This window comes from Lissotriton helveticus, chromosome 1_1, assembly GCF_964261635.1.
Source record: "Lissotriton helveticus chromosome 1_1, aLisHel1.1, whole genome shotgun sequence".
In the NCBI taxonomy this organism is placed as follows: domain Eukaryota; kingdom Metazoa; phylum Chordata; class Amphibia; order Caudata; family Salamandridae; genus Lissotriton; species Lissotriton helveticus.
Genome location: NC_136057.1, coordinates 2,092,904,357 through 2,092,928,513, shown reverse-complemented (window position 1 = coordinate 2,092,928,513; position 24,157 = coordinate 2,092,904,357). Strand labels below are relative to the sequence as shown.

The following is a 24,157-nucleotide window of genomic DNA, read 5'->3' as shown; positions in this document are numbered from 1 at the left end:
AATTGCTAATCGCAAATAAGGAATACTCCCCATTCATTCCTATGGGCCTTTTGGTCCATAGGAATGAATGGGGAGTTATTCCTTATTTGCGATTAGCATTTTGCTACTCGCAAATAAGGAATGTGTAGGAATCGTTATTTATTTAGCAATTCCTACATGAATACCGTTTTGCGAGTCCTTAATAGCGATTCGCTATGAATCGCTATTAGGGGCTCGCAAAACGGCCCGTTGATGAATAAGGCTGCAAGTTCCTCTGGAAGAGGAGATTAACACAATTTGTTACATGGAACATGAGCATGCTGCAGAAGAAAGAGATACTGAGGCCAGTGAAAGACGTAGCTTTATGAGCAATGGTGTTCTTCAAAAGTTTTGTTTTTACCTCGTTTTAGCCAATTAGAATTGTTAGTCACGTGGGATGGATAAAATACTGGGTTGGACTTGTGAGAAAATAGAGTATGACTAAATCTAGAAAGTAGGAGGAGTTGTCTGCATTTTCCTAACTTTTGAGAGGAGAGAGCTGTGACACTGTTTCCAATTCTTGAGGGCTGGCTGATGAACAGCTGATCCTGACCTTTATATCTTTGCACTAAATCTACTTGAAGTGCCTTGTTTACTCTCATGGCCAGAGGGTAGCATTTCCATTTCCTCGAATCTTGGGTGATAGGTAATATTCATGTTGTCTGATTTGAATAATAATTTGCAAATGTTTTCTCTTCTTCTGTCTCTCTATGTATCCATTCCTTCAATGTGCTGATCTTGAGATGTTTTTTGTATTATGTATGTTTTCTCCTGTGAATGACATGCATTTGTGCTGTATTGTATTTCTGTGAACATTTCACATTTATTAGATAAAATTAATCAACTTTACCAAAGGGGTCTGTTGTTATTATGGTATTGTATTAATTCATGGAGTATTATTAATAAACAATCACTGCCCTCTTATACAAAGATCCATAGACAGTAAAGATGAACCAAACTTTTGCTAAGTGGTATTAACTGATGCAGCGCAGAGGGAACTTTTTATGAATTGGGTCCAGTTTATAAAAGAATATATCTAGGTTCCGAAACGCTGCATCAGCCCTGTCATCGCTGCCAATGACGGTATTGGCACAACTACTAACCATCTCTCTCCCCTGCAAGGGCGACAGTTCACATTGTTCCAAGTCCCCAAAGCTAAAGGATTGGCTGGGGAGGCAGGCATTAGTATTTTTAATGTATATTGTATTCATAAACAAACTTCTTCTACTCATCTCTAAATTAGATGAGCAGCGGCGTCATGTGGCAGAGTGTCATAAGTGCAGTGAGAATAATTAAGTGCCCTGCCAAGCACCGGAGACCACGGTCTCAAATTAAGCACTGCATGCTTACTTAACACACAGTGAAAGGGCAAGAAGAGCAAGGGTGTTTGTCAAACCTATTTCTTCATGCATTCGTAAACGTATTAGGCTATAAATATTACTTCAATGTTTATTGCAAAATACTGTGTGGTAGTTGGGAGATGTCATTTGCCATGCAATATAGAGAGGCATGGCATCAAAATGCAGTGATTTATCGATTTATTTATTATATTTACCGCAAAACTAAACCTCAAAAAGAGCTATCTCAGCGCTGACAAAACTGTAATTTTTAAATGCGCTATTAATACCAAGACTAGCGACAAGCTGGGTGACGACAGAAATATTGTGAGTTCTTTTTGATGTGCCTGAGCTCTGGTTGAAAGCGTAGATGGATAGGCACTTTGATCCAAGTTGCAAGTGTTACTTATCACTAACATCATTAGTTCACCAATTCGGTCTTTTTAAAGTAGGGGGCTTCACGTAGGAATTGAGATGCGGATCTCAGAGTTCTGGTGGGAATGTGTCCTTCATGCAGTTGTCAGTCGTGTCACTGAAGATTGCATTGGGACACATTCTGAGTTTTATATGGGCTTCTTTTGTTTAGGAGGAGCCAAAACAATGTAACTCTGGCAACAGGGTAAATGTATCCCTCTTTAGATTTACAATGAGCTAATAAAGTCAATTTTCTCTATAACTTTACACAAATAGGGAACAGTGACGAACTTTGCACTGTATTTGCAACCCGTTATGTAAGGACAGTTCACGTACCTGAGATCCTTAACCAAAACCCCTGATTTATGAAGGTTTGAAACTGATTTAAGACAATGTTATCAGTATCCTTCCTCACTTATTACAGTCTTTAAATGGTCTTAAACTATGGAAAGTCCTTAATTAAATCGGTCAAACATCGAAAACCCAGAAAATCATTTACAACCAGTTTCGCTGCTAGTGAAATATTTCATTATACATTGCCAGGCCGCTCTCCGAAAGATTCCTCTGATATTATATGTTTTGCAAATTTGGTTGAATATTGAAGCGTAATTGTAGCTCATTCATTCACTGAGGGTGTAGTTATCATTAGTGCAGCAGGTGCACTGACACTAGCGCTCATGGCTCTTAGAGATCAATGCACCAGTTTTCAGTCATAGCTGCAAAATCACAAGGATTATAATATTTTTTTAAAAATACCCAGCCAGAGGGGGGTGGGCAGATTTTTCTTGCCCATTTTCTCGCCCATGATGACCTTCAAATGCAACATCTTAGTCATCCATTGACAACCTTGTATCCTTGGGAGCATTCCTTGTGAGGGAAAAATTCCATATTTGAGTTACATAAATAAATTATGCTCTAAACGATATAATTCTGGTTGAAAAATAAAAATATCTATTTTAGTACCTATAAAGTTTAAGCATTTAACAATTTTTCTTTTCTGATAGCTGTCATTGTTTGTGGTTGTTGTAGGTATTTTTGCCTCTTTAGATGTAGGAAAGCAATTTGATCCTGATTTTGCCACCACAACATTATACACTATACTTTGTGATATACAAGTCTTATTATGCTTCTTACATCTCATGCCCATATTATTTGATGTCTCACGACAGCCTCCTCTGTAACCATTGTTGGAAAAGTAAGTACTCCCAAGATCTGTGGTTCATGAAACTCTCTTTTCTTTTGTAGTAGGAACTTTGAAGCTACTAACCATGTATGGTTAATCCCAATTTGACAGAACATGTGCTTTTATTCTTAAATTCTCACCAAACTGAGAATCTCCCTCAAGATGGACAAAAGATATAGGGAACCAAGACTCTACTGGGTGGTATGCAAGATGAAAGTGAGATTAGTGCAAAAAGTCTAAAAAGAAATCATTAAAAGAAACAGTAACTTTGACAAAAGCTTAAATGGGAAATGTGTACAGAGCAGTGAAGCTGTTGCAATGATACATAGGCCCAGTGGGGAAAGAATGGAAGGATTGAAATGGTATAGATATAAATCTAGATGTATCTCAACTTAGGTTCACAAAATGTGTTGTGGTAAGGGCCTGTCTAGAACTGCAATACACTTCGCTGCTCAGCGTGCATTACCTGCTGCCAAGTTTGATGTTGATGGCCTTCTGTTCAGGAGATCCTTCTTCTTTCTTCATCGTTACCAGGAACTTCAGCTCTGGGCTACAGTCTTGGGCGAGGACATGGTAGCAGCTTGCAGGCATTGAGTAGTTAAAAGTAACACCATTGAAGGTGGTGATTCTATTGTGTGAGACAGTGCAATGACCTAAGAGAAAACAACATTTCTATTTAGAAGAAATAAACAAGGAACTCATTTCCATTAGCATGTAGTCCAGAAAATGTTAACTCTTCTTGTGGTACCCATAAAAGACATACCTTTGAGGGAGTCCATGAGCATTGTTGGGACTTCAGTAAAGATGTTCCACCCGGGGGCCTGAAGGTCTGTAGTCTGCGCAGGTCGAGCAGTCGGGATCGCCAACGGGAGCTGAATGGCTCTATAGTAGAGTGTGAGCTGTGCAAGGGGACACAAAGTCATATTACATGGAAACCTACATTTGCAAAATGTATAAGATAATTTTACTTATATGTTATTAGAGGCGTTTTACCCTGGGTATTTGTAGAACCGCATCAATGGTCCTGGAAGAGCTTAGAGAAAGAATTATCTTTGCCTGCCGGGAAGGATTTTTTTGAAGTTTTTCAGAAAATCCTGCCATATATGCAGCTCCTGGAACAAACTGTGCAGCCCTGCAAGACAATCACCAACATGAATCACATGAACTTCTGAAGATAGATTTTAGCTAGTTAAAATTTGTACGTGTTACGAGTTATGGTTTAACAAGTAATTCAATTGAATTTAAAACTATATTCGGTTATGCCTTATTTGGTGCACCATTCGTTTCTCTGTGAGTTAAGGAGGATTTATCATTATATTGATCAATTTCATCGATAAACCCTACTTTATGTAATGTATATCCTTATTCTTGTTCTCCTTTTTTGAAGTTCATCTGTTCATCCAGATTTATATTCTCCTGTTACCTGGATGATACCCAACTCATTATCAGGTCATATAATGAGATTATTTTCTTCCCCTATTGATGTGTGAATGAGCTTCAGGGTTCTGTATTTAAACACTAACAAGACAGAGGTGCCTGCAAGTCTCAACCTCCTCTTGGTTCGACACTTGGTGGCCTTCTAAGATGTCCTCCTAACCTGAACCTACCCCAACAGCGCTTCACCAGGGCTTCATGTTTATTGCAATCTTTCACTGATGCTGCAGGTCAACAAACGCACCTGTGTTTGCTTTCCATGACTTAGAACACTCTGCAAAATCATCCAATCTTACCTACTGATTGCTGCAAAACAGCAATCCAGGGCGCGGTCTCTTCCTGCCTGGATGAAAGCAAAGTGCCCCAGCTCGTGTAGCCACACATTTCTTAGCTAAGTTCCATCTGCTTCAGAATATGACAACTAGACTCACTTCGGGTTGAGTGTCTTGAGACTGGGTTGCTCCAGGGCCGGACTGGCTGCAGCGAGCACTGGGTGTTTTCCCAGTGGGCCGGAGGGGCGGGGGTCGGTTTTGGACCAGTGGGAGTCGTTTTTGGTACAGGGGGCTGGTTTTGCAGCAGTGATGAAATATCGGCCCCCTGTACCAAAGGCAGCAGCAGTGTTTCTTTCATGGCAACACTATTGTACTTTAGTATTATTCACAAAGTCCTATTTCTATGTTTTGCATTATTGTCCTTACACTTACACAAAAACAGCGAAAAGTGATGAAGAAAACTATAGAGTACAATTGACAGCAATACAACATCATTCAGATGCCTCTTTGGTCTGCCAATAGCTTTCTTTTACGGTAGTGGCGCGGGTGGTATAAACACAGGTCTCAGGGGTGGTATTAACACAACTCACACAATTTGTGAGAAATGTAAGAATCCCATGGCAGGAACTTTAAAATTAGATGGCTGCGAAATCATACTGGTACAAGGTTTAAGAACCAATTTTGAAAGTAATAGTGCACAAAATTTGAATGTGAACTCATACTTGGTTTTCCTCACACATGAAAAAACCACTAGTGACAAAACTGTGGATGAAAGTTGAGTCAATATACCAAGTGAGACATTGCTATCAGGAAAATGCCCCACATAAAAATAAATGCACACCTAAATTTTCTCCTCCCTTGCTCCCTAGCATGCTTTATTCACTTGTGAAAAATTGGAAGCCGGAGTACTTGTAACTGACCTTACCTTACTCAACGTACATATGATTTACCTGGCTTTCAAATTTGGTTCTAGTTCTTTTGTCCAGCTGAGATGGGCTCCATGTTTAAGCCCACCCCAGTAGTGCACGACCAATGCTTCACCTCACTGCCTTTGAAATGTGGTTATAGTTCTTTTTTCTAAAATAGCAACTAGGTATGGGAATTATAGAAATCTTGAAAACTTGAAAAATGAAGGTGTTATGTCTTTAAAACATTACTTTCCACTCTATATCTGCTCTTCCACAACAGCACTCTCTCTGGGTTGTAGAGCCTGAGTCTAGAGGACATGCAAACACATTGGTTGAACGGAGGTGATCAAGTGGCCCGTTTTACGACTTTAATTTAGTTTGCATTTACAAATGTGAATTTACCAGGAATTTACACTTGCAGATGAATCTACTGCTGTATCGTGGAAGTCTATATGGGAGCCTATGTTCTCACACGAGGAGTGGGAACTTGTGATCTTGTGTGTTTTCGTAACACAGACAGACGTTTGTAAGGTGCATTCTTCCCTGTTTACGGTTTGAAAATTGATCCTATCGTTCTCAGGAGTAAATCTCTATACTGAATGGGAATACCAACAACACTGATGGCTGTGCAAGAAAAGGCAGTCCTCAATGAGCATAAATAAAGAAAGAAATGTTATAAAATGCACATAAGCTTCTGCTGCGTATTTACAAGTGTAGCAGTTCACCTATTACATTTAGGCATGCACAAATGCCTACGAAGGAGAACACGGGTGAAATACTGGCTGCTGGAGAACTCTAGTTTTATGTAGGAGTAAATCTTTGTGTACAAATGAATGCTCTCTTTTCAAAGAATTAAGACCATCAACATAATGTCTTTTGAATTTACTTTACCTTTGACAATCTCATTTCAACTTTGAATTTTAACACACATCATTATTTCTGTATAATCTTTATGGTCCAATGCCAGGTACCGCAAAATATTTTATCTGATCTGCACAATCCTTAAGTTTCTCATGTTTGAGTCAGAGTTATTTTCGAACTGTACTCTTCCTACACTAATTACTTAGCAAACAAGCACATTTTTGCTGTATTTAATTATAAATGATTAAAGAAAATAATAAAGTCTTACCACTGCTGGGCATCTCTGAGCTTTGAAGGAATTCGTGGCCACTCTAGCTTTATCCTTAGGCCAGGCTGGCTACCAAAATGACCGATTTCAGCCTTAGCTGTTACTTTGTAATCTTGACAATTGCGCCCCCATTTCAAATGAGCCTGAAACAGACAGAAAATAAGTCCATGGCAATTCGATTTTTTCTAACAATTCATCAATTCATTCTATACGCGTAGTTTAACTTTTTAACATGCTGAATCCAATAGCAAAAATACTAAAGTGCCCACGCCTGTCATGCATTGCTGGTACGCTTGACGTTTGTTAAATCATTGCACTGGTGGTTAATATCTAAATCAGCTAAACTGATGGTATTTTTATTTAATATTATGTAAGGTAATTTTTAGGGTACTCATGTACCAAACAACCTATTTATACTTACTTTGTTTTTAGCACTTTGCATAGTTCTATATATTTCTTCACCTCGTTCCACCATTGCTCGTTTATTTGAGGTTTTGGACTCTTCCAACAAATTATTGCTTCCTTTGAAATAGTTATCAAGTAGCTTATGAATTTGTGAGGTGATTTCATTTGATCTTGAGCTCCAGACTAGTAGTACAAGATTGGGATGTCTACAAACTTCCTTTTATAGCCTCTGTTTAGAATGGGCATCATTCACAAAACGAACTAGCGTACTTGGCATTGGGCCTATCAACAAATGCTTCTCCCATCTTTTCATTATTGCTATCCTGTCATAGCAAATTAATAGTATAGCTTAATAAAGCAATATACCCTCTTTAAATTTGCAAAATGGAGTACCTGTTTAATTAAGGTATTTTAAGAAATAACATTAAAAGTGAAAGTTGAGTTAAAGCAGTGGGAAAGCTTTCAAAAGTCTTCTCTTGGAATGTGTTGATTTGCATGCCTACGACAACTTCTAAGAACTAAATTACATGCCTCCTTCTGAAAAGAACTTCAGCTACTTTGGATTCGAAAGTGATAGGCACAAACCATCTTGCAATTTTTGGAAGATTGTAATTGATCTAAAAGACTGAATTATGTTACTAACAACAAGACCTCCTTTCATACGTACTAGTATCATATTTCTCTCTTATGCAATTAGAGATATGCAGGTTTACATAGCGTCAAGTAAAATGACGAATTTGTAAGTCGTTATTTAAGGGCTGATGGTTCTTTTTGATCTACCTTTTGGATCCACAATTGAGCATCAGTGAAAATTCATCAGAGGCCATTCATCAGCCCTGCACTGGAACCAAGTGTGTAATTAACTCTGTGTATGTCTAAGATTTATACAGATGAGCACCCTCGTAATTTCTTGTGATCTTCCCATTCTAAGTGGTTAAAAAGGTTTGTTACAAGATGTTTTTGATCATTCACAGTGTCTGGTAGAAAGCTTCCTTCTAGTTTTATTGTCTGCAGAATTACACATATGTTTGAAAAAATCCAAGTGTCCTCGCAATTTTTATTGAGCTATGTCACAAAGAATTACCAGCACTCTGTGGAGCATAGTTCCCCTCAGCCTCGAATTACTTTTGAGGGTACTCAATAACTAAGCTAATCTCCTAGAGGATGGAGATATGTTTGGGGTCTCTCTCAAAGACAGAAAAACTTTGAAGTACTGACATTGATTTATAAATGTATAATTCAGTCACAAAGAGAGGCGAGGCTTACTTTTTTCAATCACCAAGAAAAATGAGAGATCTAAATATTATTGGTAAGTGGTACAGTGATTTTGGGTCTAGATCTAATGCCACAAAATGTTCAATAATAGATTTGTAAGGTTTTTAATGGGGTTTCAGTTTCTGAGAATAATCATGTTTTATTTTTCCTGTTCAATTGCCTCAAGTAGTGGCATGACATTATAACACAGTATATAAATCTTAGTGAAATCATACTTAAAGTGGCTTTGCCTTTTAACCTGAGTTTTTGTGCCTCACCTGTGCCTCATGAGAGTTGACAATGACAGCATTTGCACAAGCGCGCCATCTGCTGGAGCCGGTGATTTCTACTGCATAGGCCTGGATCTGGGGCTTGGAGGTGTGGTAGTCAGCGTACACGATCACCTGGTATCCTTGTTTCTTGTTGTCATTTCTCACAGCTTGAGCAGTAACTGCCAGCACTGGGGGCTTGTTGTCTCCCATAAAGCGTGGCTAGAACAATGGGAAAACCATGGTAATATATAGTTAAAATGAAGCTTAACTTAAGTCACTGGAAACCAAAGGCAAACAGCATCTGTTGCAGAAGATGCTGCAGTGCTGTAGTTGTTGGATATATTTTAACATCAGGGTGATATGCCCAGAAGAAAAGCCTTTATAGAAAGAAACCTGTCTTTGCTAGTTTACCTGTCAATGTAGGAGAGTGGTGATAGTGTTTGCCTGGAGTGTACACATATTTTGTGGTCAATGGTTTCTATATGGTCTCGGTTTTGGGCATAAGAAGAAGCTGATGTGCCACGCCTTGGTGGTCTCTGCTCAATTCAGTTAGTGCTTTTGCTGCCCAACTATGCCATTAAAAAAATCCTGATTTTGAGTTCTAAGGCTCAGGAGTTATCTGACTGACCGAACATCTAAGGTCTAAATAGGAGCCTTTACCTCCAGCTGCCAGCCCATTGACAAGGGTGTACCACAGGGATCCATCCTAAGCCCTACGCTTTTTAATCTGTATGTGTCTCCCTTGGCCAAGATAATTAAAGCCTACAGCTTTGAACCAGTATCGTATGCGGATGACACCCAATTGCTAATTACCCTTGGACCTGACCCTACCAATACTAAACACTGATTCAAGCAATGCATGACAGACATTAATGATTGGATGATGAACAATCATCTTTTAATTAATGCTAGTTAAACAGAAATATAACACTTTGGTGATGCCCAAAAGCTGTGGCCCGATGATTGGTGGTTGCCCGCCCTTGGACCCTGCCCGTCTCCTAAGACGTCAGCCCGCAATCTTGGAGTGATAATAGACAACAAACTCTCTATGTCTGATCACGTCAACCAGGTGGCTCGCACATGCTATGGACTAATGTGCAGCCTCAGAAAAATCTTTAAAGGGGTCCCTCTATCCGCTAGCATGCCTCTAGTAGAGGGACTAATCATAAGCAGTTTGGACTACGATAATGCCTTAATAGCACCCATAAATGAAGAACATCTAACAAAGCTTCAAGTCCCGCAGAATACAGTGGCTAGGCTGGTTCTCAACCTCCCACCCCGTTCGCGCTCAGCCCCTAGCCTAAAAACTCTTCACTGGCTTCCTATCAGAAAGCGGATCAACTTCAAACTATGCTGTCTGGTACATAAAACCCTCAACAGTAAAGGACCCCAATATCTAGCAAAAAAACTGATAAAACATCAACCAGCAAAAACCCTTCGCTCCACTAGTAAACAACTTCTTACCATATCCAAGATCCGCACAGTTAAGAACGGCAGCAGATTTTTTTCTAGAATTGCCCCAGTGACATTGAACTCCCTGCCTCTAAACCTCTGCATGGAAATCGATCATTAGAAATTCCACAGATCCCACAAAACCTGGCTGTTCTGAGCCCATCCCCCCTAGACGCCCCCCCCCCTCTTGTTCCCTGGGTTTCTGAGTATAAGCTAGCACAATGAGACCTTTGGGTGATATATGCGCGTAACAGATACCAAATACATACATGCACACATAAACAGATAACCTTTTTTTGCTGTCTATGGATTTAACATGAAAGCTTAGGAGGATTGTTTTTTCACATTAACATACCACAGAAATGTGGGGTTGTGTTGAATACCACAGTACAGACTTCATTTTTTATGTAGTATTGAAATCTGATCACTGAGAAGCTCTATTATAATGACCTGCAGTTAACTCCTTTTTGGTCAGTTTACGTCTATACCCAGGGAGATAGCCACTTACTCGGGTTTAATGCACCTTGCTTTGCAATGTATGAACTGTAGTTAGAGTCATTTTCTAAGATCAGCTTCCCCTTATTCCTACATATTTCGAAATCAGATATTCTGAAAATATCAACAAGCTTCTAAAGAATTTGAAGCACTTAATTAACATTTTTATAAAAACTTTACATCCATGTGTAAGGTATGTTGAGACGTTTACTCTCTCGTGATTATACACATACATTTCCCAGTCCTATAGCAGATACACCCGTGTATGGATCAAGAATACATGTATTCTTTTATACTACAGTAATGTCTATAAAATAGTGTAGGTTTTAATACAGTCTTGCAGTTCATGCAATCATAGCAGCAGGAATCGGTTGCCATGTTAGAAAAATGCTAAATAGGAGAGCACAAAAGAAACACCTGAGAGATGTTTAACACTAGCATCAAAAATACAAACTAGTCCTCATTAGGTAAGGTAAATTCAAATTCTACTAATCTGGGGTCCCTCAAATGAAGCATTTCTGTGTGAATGTTGCACTTACCATGTGTTGAGTTTTATGTGCAGAGGAAGCACTTCTGCTGCTTGAAGAACTGGATTTTGAGGAAGAACTGCTGCTGGAAGCTTTCCTGTTGGAATTCTGTAAAATTGAAGGATGGTGGTGAGCAGATACATCTATCATGGGAACAGAAGAAGGAAAAACACACAAACTAGAGACACCAATTAGAAAATGCCAAAAGTCCATAGACTTGTGCTAGGCAATCTTATCTATGTTGCTTCTATTGCAAACAAATGTTGCATTCAAGTAGCTTAGACCTTAATCTTGAATCGCATGGAAAATATGGAAAGGCAGCTTAGATGTGCTGATAAACCTGTGGTCAGAATCTGACCAGTGCCATTGCATTATTTAGGGCCTGATTATGACTTTGGTGGTTTTACCGCCAACCTGCCGCAACTGTGACCCAAGCACTCACCGGAGCAGCTGGCTTCCCTGCCTACAGTATTAGGATTTTCCCGCGGGCTGGCAGGTGAACGGTGGCGGAGTAATGATAACGGTATTCTTAATTCAGGAAATGAGCAGGAAAATGTTTATGTTGCATACACCGCTGACTGCTGGACACATCCGGAATGTGATCCCAACCAGTCAGGCGTATTTGTGCTTTTTTCGATTCCTCCTTCTTTTTGGCATTGCGTTTCACATGGGCACACTTCTCCACCGCTCAATATTTGGCTTCTTAAAATGCCTTTCCACCAACACTCGTATGGCTGTGTGCCCACCATTAAAAATTTGTCAGAAAGTAGTAAGTGAATAGTTCAGTAAAAACAATGCCAGTACCGCCTCTATGGGCCGCCTTTGACTTGCTGCTGCTGTAGACAGTGGCGATACCCAGCCGCGGTCAGCAGTAGGAGTTCCTGCAGGGCGGTGACGTGGGGAGGGTGAGGGGCAGGGTGAGTGTAGTAATGTATGAATTACGGAGTTTAACAGGTAAGTAAACATATAAATAAATAAAACAAATTGTGTTGCGCGCACTGCAGTGCACGCAATGAAATTCGTTTTATTTATTTATATGGTTACTTACCTGTTAAACTCTGTAATCCATACATTACTACCCCCCCACCCTGCCCCTCCCCACGTCACCGCCCTGCAGGAACTCCTACTGCCGACCGCGGCTGGCGATACCAAAGGGACGATGGACGGAGCGCTTGAGCAAATCAAACACTCACCCCCAGTCAACTGATCTGGGTTTAATCCATCATCATTCTTTAGCTCACTCCACCACCCCAGTTCAGACATGGCCATCTGCAAATCAGTCTGACCCTGTGCCTCATGGGAACAGTCCAGCCCAAACTGCCAAGCCATGTCTTCCCTGGACCGGAAACAAGCATCCTGGGACTGGCTTCATAATCCTCATCAGCCCGGCTATCTTGAATCCAGTGGCAGAGTGAGCAAGGGACCCACGTCTGGGCATACCCTGCCAACTTAGGGTGAACAAAGCGATACCAAAGGGGATGATGGACGGAGCATTTGAGCAAATCAAACACTCATCCCCAATCAACTGATCTGGGATTAATCCATCATCATTCTTTAGCTCACTCCACCACCCCAGTTCAGACATGGACATATGCAAATCAGTCTGACCCTGTGCCTCATGGGAACAGTCCAGCCCGAACTGCCAAGCCATGTCTTCCCTGGACCGGAAACAAGCATCCTGGGACCGGTTTCGGGTTCATAACCCTCATTAGTCAGGCTATCTTGAATCCAGTGGCAGAGTGAGCAAGGGACCCACGTCGGGCATACCCTGCCAACCTAGTGCAAACAAAGCGATACCAAAGGGGATGATGACCGGAGTGTTTGAGCAAATCAAACACTCATCCCCAATCAACTGATCTGGGATTAATCCATCATCATTCTTTAGCTCACTCCACCACCCCAGTTCAGACATGGACATATGCAAATCAGTCTGACCCTGTGCCTCATGGGAACAGTCCAGCCCGAACTGCCAAGCCATGTCTTCCCTGGACCGGAAACAAGCATCCTGGGACCGGTTTCGGGTTCATAACCCTCATTAGTCAGGCTATCTTGAATCCAGTGGCAGAGTGAGCAAGGGACCCACGTCTGGGCAAACCCTTCCAACTTAGGGCGAACAAAGAGATACCAAAGGGGATGATGGACGGAGCACTTGAGCAAATCAAACACTCACCCCCAGTCAACTGATCTGGGTTTAATCCATCATCATTCTTTAGCTCACTTCACCACCCCAGTTCAGACATATGCAAAACAGCCTGACCCTGTGCCTCATGGGAACAGTCAGCCAAGCAATGTCTTCCCTGGACAAGAAACAAGCATCCTGGGACCGGTTTCGGGTTCATAACCCTCATCAGCCAGGCTATCTTGAATCCAGTGGCAGAGTGAGCAAGGGACCCATGTCTGGGCATACCCTGCCAACTTAGGGCGAACAAGGCGATACCAAAAGGGATGATGGACGGAGCGTTTGAGCAAATCAAACACTCACCCCCAGTCAACTGATCTGGGTTTAATCCATCATCATTATTTAGCACACTACACCACCCCAGTTCAGACATGGCCATATGCAAATCAGTCTGACCCTGTGCCTCATGGGAACAGTCCAGCCCGAACAGTCCAGCCCGAACTGCCAAACCATGTCTTTCCTGGACCGGAAACAAGCATCCTGGAACCGGTTTCGGGCTCATAACATTCAATAGCCAGGCTATCTTGAATCCAGTGGCAGAGTGAGCAAGGGACCCACGTCTGGGCATACCCTGCCAACTTAGGGCGAATAAAGCAATACCAAAGGAGATGATGGACGCAGCGTTTCAGCAAATCAAACACTCACCCCCAGTCAACTGATCTGGGTTTAATCAATCATCATTCTTTAGCTCACTCCACCACACCAGTTCAGACATGCAAATCAGTCTGACCCTGTGCCTCATGGGAACAGTCCAGTGGCGGCAGTCTTGAGGCAGTCTTCCTGCCCTGCTCGCAATCCATCGGTCGGACTGCCAGGGAAGCGGGCTGTCGAACCGCTGAAAAGCGTCAGCGGTTACCCTACTGCCAAACACGTAATCAGCCCCTAAATTTTCAAATCTCTTCTGCCATCAAGAGCATGTCCCTAAATCTATAGGCTGTCTGATGATTGTACACTTTAGAATACAGTGTACACATATTAACAATTATGATATAGAACCCTATAGCTATTTCTTCATATGCCTTTCAAACACGTGTCTTAGTAGGGAGACTTCCAATGCAGAACTGTTGATTGGTGTTTCAGGATATTACAAAATATTATGTCAGAAACTCTCTGTTTTTCTAAAAACATTAATCAGAATATGGACTTAAAATGATATAAATATACATTGAGATAAAATAGTCATACCTAAATAAAATATTGAAAATGCTTCCATGGAATATGTATTGAGTAGTTCACAGATCAATCATGGACTTTGAACGGGCTAAGCTATGTCCAGGCAGTTTTAAGAGAAATAAATACGGCTTTCTGTCTAATACCTTACACATCAATGAAATGTGCGGCTAAAGTAGCTTTTTACTTGTTTTGTAAATGGTGTACATCGTTTCAGATGCGAGTGCAAAGACTTATAAAACATTGTATTACTACACTTCTGAGTTGAGAATATTTCACGTGCAAGTCTAACTGAATCTCCCAGTCGAAACAGGCAATTCATAAGTGGTTTTTTGTCACTTCAGATTCCAAAGTGGCCCTTATGTCTAACTGGATTGTCACAATAAATGTTATCTTCTGCATTGGACCCCTTTGCCCTCGGGCACCCCCTTGAGCCTTCATTTTGGGTTCCTCATCTGTGAGAGCACAGCAGCGACAAAAAATAAGTGACACTAGGCCTGGCCAGGTGCTTTACAATGTTATTTTGTTTTTTTTTAACCAAAATAATTCTTTAGCAAACATTTTCAAATATAAAGTAGCGAGATCCAGCATATCATTCTCCCAACATTACAAGTTTGAGTGTGTGAAATTACATGTAATTACACAAAATGTAAATATGGTATTTAAAGCTGTATTTGAATGTAAAATGCGCCCTCGTGCCCATTTTGAATGCAAAGACGCATTACAGGGACAAAAGCCCCAAAAATACTGAGAATGACAACCGCTCGCTTTCTGGTCATTGGTTTTGTTCCCACACTCATGTACTATCATTTTTCCAAGAACGGAGCATAATTACATGATGTGGGATAATTGCATATTGTTAGAAATTTTATGTAACAAGTATAAAGCAATATTCCCAAAATTCCGGACATAAATTACATCAGTGTCATTGAGATTTCGCTCAGGCCTAATTTCAACCATAAACTCCATGCCCCAGAAAGGTGCCCTGAATACATCAACACCTGCCACTAATCAAAGGGATGGGCACAGACAAACAGGGGCAACCACATTGAACACATCCATGTAGCTGCGCAGGCCTTGTGTTACAATAATCGCAATGAGCAGGACACTCAACAGCAAATGATTCACGGTTGGTGACCGGTGCCATAGCATTTGCTGCATGTATCAAAGTTTTAATGTTAAGCTCCTGTTATTTGTGAGGTGAGGACGTCATACTAAGAAAAGCTGCTGCCTCCTGGAGCTACTCACAGAGTGATCTGGGACACAATGAGAGCTAAATTAATGAGGAAAAGAACGTGAAGAAGAAGAGAAATGTACCATAAAGCCTTTGGTTCATGAAAAGCCTGAACATTAGTTTATGAACAACATCATTGAAAGACTACGTTGGAGAGACTGTCCTATATCCAACAAGAACTTAAACAGGAGTAAATGACTTCAGACTACCACTATTGTGTCCTGAAGAAGTTCTTTTGAATGAAACGTGGTGGCTACACGGCTAGAAGCAATTTCGAAAAATGCAATTTTAAAAGCAATATAGGACATTGCTAGCTTCATGATAAATGGATTCATACACAGTGCTTATTAAGCAAGATACATTTTTATACATGTGCTAGATAGGTTTCAATTTTGTTCAGAGGAGGGTGCTGAGATTGTTTGTATAGATGGGAAATTCAACTTCGTATGGCAAACCCGTCCAGTCCTTAAGTGGACATATCACTATATTAAACAGTGAAGTAGAACAGGGCTTGACAGGTTGGTGTAACTTTATAATCACGTTTATATCCACAGCTCCATGTGCCCTAGATCCCCTCTTCCCAAGGGTGAAATATATGTTTTCTTGTCTCGCCCTCTGAAAGTTATTCGTTCCTCTCTAAACCAGGCAGTTCTTATAATAATGGGATGCTGCATTTAACATATGTTATTGGTGATTAAGATATACACCCAAGTGAAAATTCATGTAGGTGAGACCCTAATGATTTCTTCTGGATCTGGTTCTTTGCATATGGGTTTTGGGCATCTAATGATCTGCATTATGGACAATTCTAATTGCATCTTGACTACGAACTGGTGCTTGGTGAGCATTTTAGGTTCAGTTGGTATTTTTATTTAATCAGTTGGATTTGCTTTGATATTTGCCCTAGGCATGTAAGGCCCAAAGTCTAAAACCTACATCTGGATGCAGTAAATGGTAATGGCCATTAGGTATTTCCATTAAGGTATGATTCTATCATGCACAGAATGGCATGATGATTTTAGTAGTTTTTAAATTAAGGGATAGGCTTCTTGGTTTGTATGAGTCTTTGCTTTTTCAGCTCACTACTGTTCAGGATGAAAAATAGAAGTGTGCATCTGACAAAACTCTGCCACAGAAGAAAAGACTAAAACACTTACTGCTCGTCTGTTTGCTGGTTTGAATCGATATTCAAAAATCGCTGGACTCTACAAGGTGGAAAAAAGATAAGAAAGTCATGTTTTAAGGTCTTTTTTTAATAGATAGTACTTTGATACTGTGAAAATGGTCAATCGCTGTATATCTTGTGATTCAGGCCTTTCGGGTACCCTCGTGTGTCTCTGCCTACCTAATTTTCTTTTTGTGAGAGTACTCTTTTTAACTCCTGTCTCGCTTTTCACTCACAAACATGCCCTGCGAATCCCGTCTCAGTTTCCTCCCTATGGGCCATATTATCAAGAACGGACGATACATTCTGGTGTTAACCTGGGCTTCTATGGGAATTCACAAGGGCATATTATCAAGCCCATTATCGCCGCATTAGCGTCAGTTTCCTGCCGATAAAAGCGGCGATAATGTATCGCCCTTTCTTGATAATATGGCCCTATGTTCCTCCCGCACCTCCCCATATTCACCTCCTGCCTATCGCCTTTCACCTGCAGGTCGGTATGTTTTGGCATGAGTTTCTTTGTGCTGTTTTTTAATCCTTTCTGTGATTCACCTCTATTGTTTGTCTCCAGATTATCAGTTGTATTTAGACATCCTAAAGGTCTTACCACCATAGCTCTAAGATGCAATGTTAATACCAACCACAATTAGCTAGCCTGCAAAATGAGAAGGCTGAAAAGCCATTTAACCACGTGCGCGCGGCGGGTTTTCCCGCTGCGCGCTGAAGTTTTTAAAACCCCGCGGTTCATGACGAGATCAGCTCGTCATGAGCGCACAACAGGTAAACCTCATGACGAGCTGAGCTCATCATCAGCGCAGAAGGGGTTAAACGTTGCAGGGATTCATACCAAGGTACAGGGGACAGTTGCTACCTTAACCAACTGAGCTGTCTTCCAAAACCTGCCACACTGTTTGTCATGTAACATCTGGGTTAGAAAATGCCTCTTAAATTGTAAATAAAACCATGACATTGATATATATCATAATTATCCGTTCAAAAGTGTATATTTATCAATTAGGTAAATACACAACTTCAAAGTTGTGAAGATTTCATTTTTCAAATTCAGAACGTTTTTTCAACTTTTCACGTAGAGAAAACATCCACTAAAAATTGATTTCCTGACATTATTAGGAGAAGTGCCTCACAAAAACGTTTTTGGGGTAACAAATTCGCTCGCAAAATGATTCCCTTTCCTGAAAATGTTCTTCCAACATAAAAATGGGTGAACTTGGGAATCTTGGTGTACTTTGCTGGTACCAAGTTTGCCAACTTTGCCCATCTTCGAGGGTTAATTTTAACCTTCACAAATCTGCTAAATTTTTAGATGACTTCTAAATAACACAGTGTGCACCCAACAATCTTTTACTGATAGGTAGTATTCTGATCATGGCCACAGGGAAATAATACCGACTTTTGTGACTAGGGGCCATATGTATGAAAACAGAGTTTTCCAATTTTCAAATTGCTATGTATGTGGGATTTGATAATAATTTTGCGAATCCCACATATTCCTTATTTGCGAATCGCAAATTGAGATTTGCAAATAAGGAGGCACATCGGAATGAATGGGAAGGAATTCTCAATTTGTGATTAGCAATTAGAGAATCGCAAATTGAGAATGCAATTTCAAGGGTGCCAGGGTGTAAAAGGACATCCTGTTGCATACCTGAAATGTGCATGTGTGCACATGTGGCGCACAGCCCGCCACATGGCCCTTTAAAAGTGCAAAATAGTGCATTTTTGAGTGAAATCGCAATTTACCACTAACGTGAATTTGGTGGTAATTTGTGGTTCCTTAGGGCCAAATCACACTTTCTTTTGTGCTTCTTACATAGCATTTAAGGAATCCCAATTTGGGATTCCTTAAATGCAATTGCAAAATAAGGAATCGCAAAATTTGAGATTCCTTATTTTGCGAGGGGGTTTTTGTGTGCTACATTGCACACTGCTAATTAGCGATCGCAAACGCTGACATTCTGCAAATTTCAGCATTTGTGATCACAAATTGGCTTTATACATATGGCCCTAGGTTGCATGTTTAAACTAATGTCACATGACTATTGAAGAGGTAGTGTATGTAGAAAGCGACCCAGACTTTGGTATGATTATACTGTTATAGCACTAAACTGTAATGCTTGTTGTTAAACTGTGCATTATCATAGCATTTATGTTTTGCAAAAAATTATGATGTGTATGCTGTCCTAACCTGAGCCCTACATTAAGAAAAAAAACCTAACATAAGGGGGGGTCACCTGATGTCTGGAATACTGGCTGCTGCTACTGCTGCTGCTGCTGCTACTGCTGCTGCTCCTTCTGTGTTGCTGGCCTGGCTTTTGGTGTTGGTTCTTATTTTCATGCTGGTGTTGGTTAGCATGTTTGCGGCTCGCCTGGCTGCTGCTGCTGGAGCTGCTGCTGCTCGTTCTGTGTTGCTGGCCTGCCTTTTGGTGTTGGTTCTTATTTTCATGCTGGTGTTGGTTAGCATGTTTGCGGCTCGCCTGGCTGCTGCTGCTGGAGCTGCTGGAATGGCTGCTGCTGGAACTGCTACTGCTACTCTTCCTGTGTGCATGACCCAAGGCATGGTGCTGATTGCGCTTCTTGTCACCCTGATGTTTGGATTGTTGGGCACTGCTGCTGCTACTACCACTGCTTGATCTGCTGCTGCTGCTGCTACTACTTTGCTTCTGGTGCCTGTTCTTGTTTCCTTTGCGATCCTTCTCCTTGTCTTGATCACGATGCTTGTGATCCTTTGCACTCTGAGCAGAGGATGAAGAAGAAGAGGAGCTTTCCTTGGCATGGTGCTTGTTGTGGCCATGTGCATTCTGAGCAGATGAAGAGGATGAAGAGGAACTCCTTTTGGCTTGGTGTTTGAGATCATGTGCCCTCTGGCCAGACTGGGGATGCTTGCGGTCTCTGCTTTTCAGGGCTTCAGTAACTTTTCCCCTATCTTGGTCAGCGCTTTTGCTACGTCGGCTGCTGGAGCTGGAGCTGGATCTGGAGCTGGAGCTGGAACTGGAGCTGGAACTAGAGCTGGAGGGTGAGCCAGAGCGGGAGCTAGAGCGGGATCTGGAGCTGGAGCTGGAGCTGGAGTTTGAGCTGTCATCACGGTGTGAATGTGTCTACAATACCCAATAAAATGAAAGAATAAACCTGAGCCATATAAATGTACACTTACATGTAGAGATTTTAAATTATAACTTGATTCATGTTTAGAAAGGAAAGCATTTTCAATAAATTGTCTGAATTGTACATATAAACAGCATTATGGGATGCTGCGTTGCCCAACAAGGCCTTTTCTACAGGGTAGGGCAACAAACAAATACAACATTCATAATCCATTGTTGCCTTCCTCTCTATTTCTAAAAAAAAAAACACACACACAGCCTCAAAGTGTGTATCAGTCACATGTCCCTCCCACCACCAAGCTCCCATCATTAGGATACTCATGATCTAGACACACATCCAAATTCTAAGTGTATGCAGCTAAAAAGACCAGACCCTTGTAGTTCTCCCATCATAAGCACACTTTGAACTGCAGATCATATGACTCATGATTTACATACACGTTATGGAATGTGGATTTGTATAGTGCAACTAATCACCCATGAGGGGCTCCAGGCGCTGGAGTAGGCATATAGGCATACATCTCAAGGTGTTGGGTGTCTGCCCCCCAGAGTTAGTTGAAGAGCCAGGTCTTCAGCTTCTTGCAGAATTCAAGAAGTGAGGAGGAGGCCCTGATGTGCTGAAGGAGGACGTTCCAGGTCTTAGGTGGGATGTAGGAGAATGCTCAATTTCCCGTTCTGCTTTTGTGGATGCCGGAGTTGTGTTCGAGTTAGGCTGAGAGTAGGTTTCTGGTGGGTTTGTGAAAGTGAAGGCAGTTGCTCAGGTATGTTGGTCTGATGTTGTGCTGTGTGTATGCTGTATGCATGTGTGAGGAGTTTGAATTGACTGCGTTTGTAGATGGGGTGTCAGTGGAGCTCTCTGGGTGTGGAGAGATCTAAGTGCATCATGGAATGTCAAGGATTAATCTAGCTGTGGCATTCTGGGTGATCTGGAGTTGGTGGAGGAGATGGTTCGAGATCCCGGCATAGAGTGTGCTACCGTAGTCAAATCTGCTTGTGGTGAGGGCTTGCATGATGGCGCGTCTGGTGGACAGGGGTAGCCATTTACAAATCTTGCTGAACATGCAGAGAATATGGAAGCCGGAGGAGCCAACTACATTGACTTGTGCTGCCATGTTGAGCTTTTCCAGAATGATTCTCAAATTTGTGGTGTTTGGCCAGTTGGTGTGAGCATGAGTCTGAGCTCTGATTGCTACAAAGTTGAGTCCCAAGGAGAGTTCTTGTTCTAGAAGATCATCACTTTTGTCTTGTTGGAGTTGAGTTTCATGCAGTTAGATCTCATTCTGCCTGCCAAATTAATCATACATTTGGTGAAGTTGGTAGTGTACTTGTCAGTTAGAGAAAGGATAAGGTGACTAATGGCACCACTAAAGAGAACATCCTCTGGCTAAGCCACCTTGTCTTGCATTTTAAAGCATTGCAGATGTATTGGTTTTGCCACTGTTTCTGCCTCTTCTGTTCTGCATCGGCACAATTTGAAAAAGCTTGTTTGCTGATGCATAAATTGCATCAATGAAAAATAAACAAAGAGATATGCAAGTATGCCTTTGTCATCAGAGGCATATGTGCAATGGTCAGGATGGTGACCATACATGCGCACACATACAGCATTTTGTGGCTGCCATTTTATTTTTTTATTTGCATGCCAAAATAGCAGATGTCCATCTTGGAATTGTCAATTAACAGGAGTGGTCCAGCAGCTAATTGCAGCAGCTGGGCTGTCCAAAAAAACCAAAAGTAAAAATGTGACAGGGAGACGTTTAAAGCAAAGGAGGAGTGGGTTGAGGAGTAAACTCGTGGCTGGAGCAGGGAAGGGGAGGAGTGAGGGAGTAACTGGTAGGCTAGAGTTTAATCGTTTAAAAAAAAAGAAGAAAAACCACGCAGAAAGTGCAGGGAAAGCAAAGGAATAGCTGTGCGGGGAGGGATAGAGCAACTCATAGAGTGGGAGTAAGATTTGAGGGCAGAAACACAACAAGAAGGCAAGAACAATCAAAGAACAGAGAGAAAGCCACAAAATAAGAAACAGGGGAATGAGATAGATACGGTAGGCACCTAATCAGGAACAATGGTCCAAACTGCACTATATATACGTATTTTAATGAATTATAGACAGTATTTCTTCCACAACAGATAGCTGAAACTGTCTGTAGGTGAGAATTAATGACATTGAAGAGCCAATAAGGCTGTTCCGAAGGTTGCAAGACCAGATTCCCTCAATGAGACCCTACAGTAGGGAGAAATGCAATGAGTAGAGGACGCTGGTCAAAATAAGAGAACCAGCCTTGCCAAAGGCTGTGTAAATAATGGAGGGAAATACATATAAAAGCAACTTTACTTACAACCTGTTTAGATATTTTGAAATGCAGTGGCTGTGACGGTAAAGCTTAAACAAAATATGATCTGATATTGGCAATTAGACACTGTCTTTAGACACTAGTTTTGTGAGGTATATTCAAGATACCACAATGTAAGCACTGTACTCATTCTCTGATGTGAAGTTCCACATCTTGCTAAACGTTATCAGACAATGCCTAGTAATTCAGTTCATTTGTTGATTTTTATATAAAGGCCAGAAGACTTTAATATGGTTATTTTCAGAATAAGGTAAGTCACCCTTAGCTTGTCTATTCCCAGAATCTTCTTCAGTCTCATTTGCACCATAGAGTCTTCGTGTTCCTCATTTTCCTCCAGAGCTACCAAAGCGATTATCTTTGAAGTTGCTTTTGGCCCAGCCTGGACCTCAAGAAGCAGTTTTTCAATGGCCACATCAGTATGAGCTGCAATCACAAGCACAGGAAACAGATGTTAGTTGAGGTTGTTAGAATACCTCAGGGAGGGCATTCTACTGAAGGAGTGGATATGCTGCTTCTGACTCTACCACACCAATAACAACAAGGTGGGGATTGGAAGGAAAATCTTGATCCCACTACAGTTTTTTTGTTTCCTTTATGGTTCATATTGGAAACCTTCACTTTTAAAGGATGAACAGTTACTTTTAAGCAAAGAGTAACATGGATTTAAATGTTTGTAGAAGGATAGATCCCAGTCATGAAACCTGGCTGACAATTTAGAAATGTCTCAATAACAGAGATTGTAGTAGGCTGTAGCCTTCTTAGAGCATACCCATGCCCTCTATGTGACTGTGTGAGGTTTGCACTGATCACCACACACCATGTATATGTTTCGGTGATTATAAGGGATTCCAGAAAACATCTGGAGCTGTGTGTTACAAGGGCCTGTTTCTTGAGATGCCGCAAGCATTATATAGACATTTTGTCTTTCATGTATTGTCATTCCATTACGAACATCTGGATGTGTTCATTTCTATATTATAGTGGTAAAAGGGTTCTCGATTAAGGCCCAGGAATAAAACGTAAAGTCCGAACATTAGCCACATCATCACATGTTCAAAGATGAACTATGTCTTCACTACATCTCTGATTTTAACTGGCACAATGGTTAATATATTACTATGATGGTTCACGATCTTTAAGGTATTTGCTGCCTTACAATAGCACCTGCATAACTGCATCAATACATTTTCCACCAGCAAATTATGTTCCCCATATTCCAGTTGTGACATAAAGTGCAGCTCTAATCCTGGCTCTAACAATGGCTCAGCAATCAGAGAGCAGGAATGCATGGATGATGTGAAGCGGAAATAGTGTTGTGAGTGGATGGCAAAATGGGGACATGATGTGTGACATCATCATGGAGTATCAAGTGGAAGAATATTTTTTTATCAAATCACAAAAGATGTCCACTTTGGACACTGATGACCACACTCAGATATGCATTCACCATGAAAGGCTTCAGAAGTTGGAGCTCTTGTGCATTGATCCCAAATCTTTTCCTACTCCCTACTTATGAAACCACAATAATTGTGCTCATCACTGTACCTGGCTTCATCACCACTTTAGCTTCATGCTCTCCAACAACTTGGTATAGTGGTGAATTTTTCACAAATGCTGCATTTTGTGAATGAGATTCAAGGCAGACTTGGAAACCAAAGTTTCTTGCTTTGATGCATGACTGATATGTAAATTGGCTTTCTGCTGCTGCTCCATGGTCAAACTGTTCTGAATATTTCTTGGAAACCAGTTCTGAAGAAACTTCCTTCATAAACAAAACATATAGAATGTGAGGTTAAGCTTGATATATGCAAACTGTACATTCTTGTAAACATTTTA

General features: G+C 41.1%; 1 protein-coding gene across 1 annotated transcript in view; it reads right to left on the bottom strand.

Moving 5' to 3' along the window:
• The window catches only part of LOC144766616 (vitellogenin-A2-like), a 124,967-nt gene that overhangs the window by 42,502 nt on the left and 58,308 nt on the right, over nt 1–24,157 (bottom strand). Inside the window, exons 21-30 of the mRNA XM_078650405.1 lie at nt 23,867–24,083; nt 22,581–22,744; nt 19,101–19,964; nt 16,841–16,888; nt 11,113–11,208; nt 8,633–8,845; nt 6,696–6,838; nt 3,946–4,084; nt 3,716–3,851; nt 3,419–3,605 (exon numbers count right to left, since the gene is read on the bottom strand). Of these exons, the coding sequence (XP_078506531.1) occupies nt 3,419–3,605; nt 3,716–3,851; nt 3,946–4,084; nt 6,696–6,838; nt 8,633–8,845; nt 11,113–11,208; nt 16,841–16,888; nt 19,101–19,964; nt 22,581–22,744; nt 23,867–24,083 (2,207 nt within the window). The remainder of the gene's footprint in view (nt 1–3,418; nt 3,606–3,715; nt 3,852–3,945; nt 4,085–6,695; nt 6,839–8,632; nt 8,846–11,112; nt 11,209–16,840; nt 16,889–19,100; nt 19,965–22,580; nt 22,745–23,866; nt 24,084–24,157) is intronic.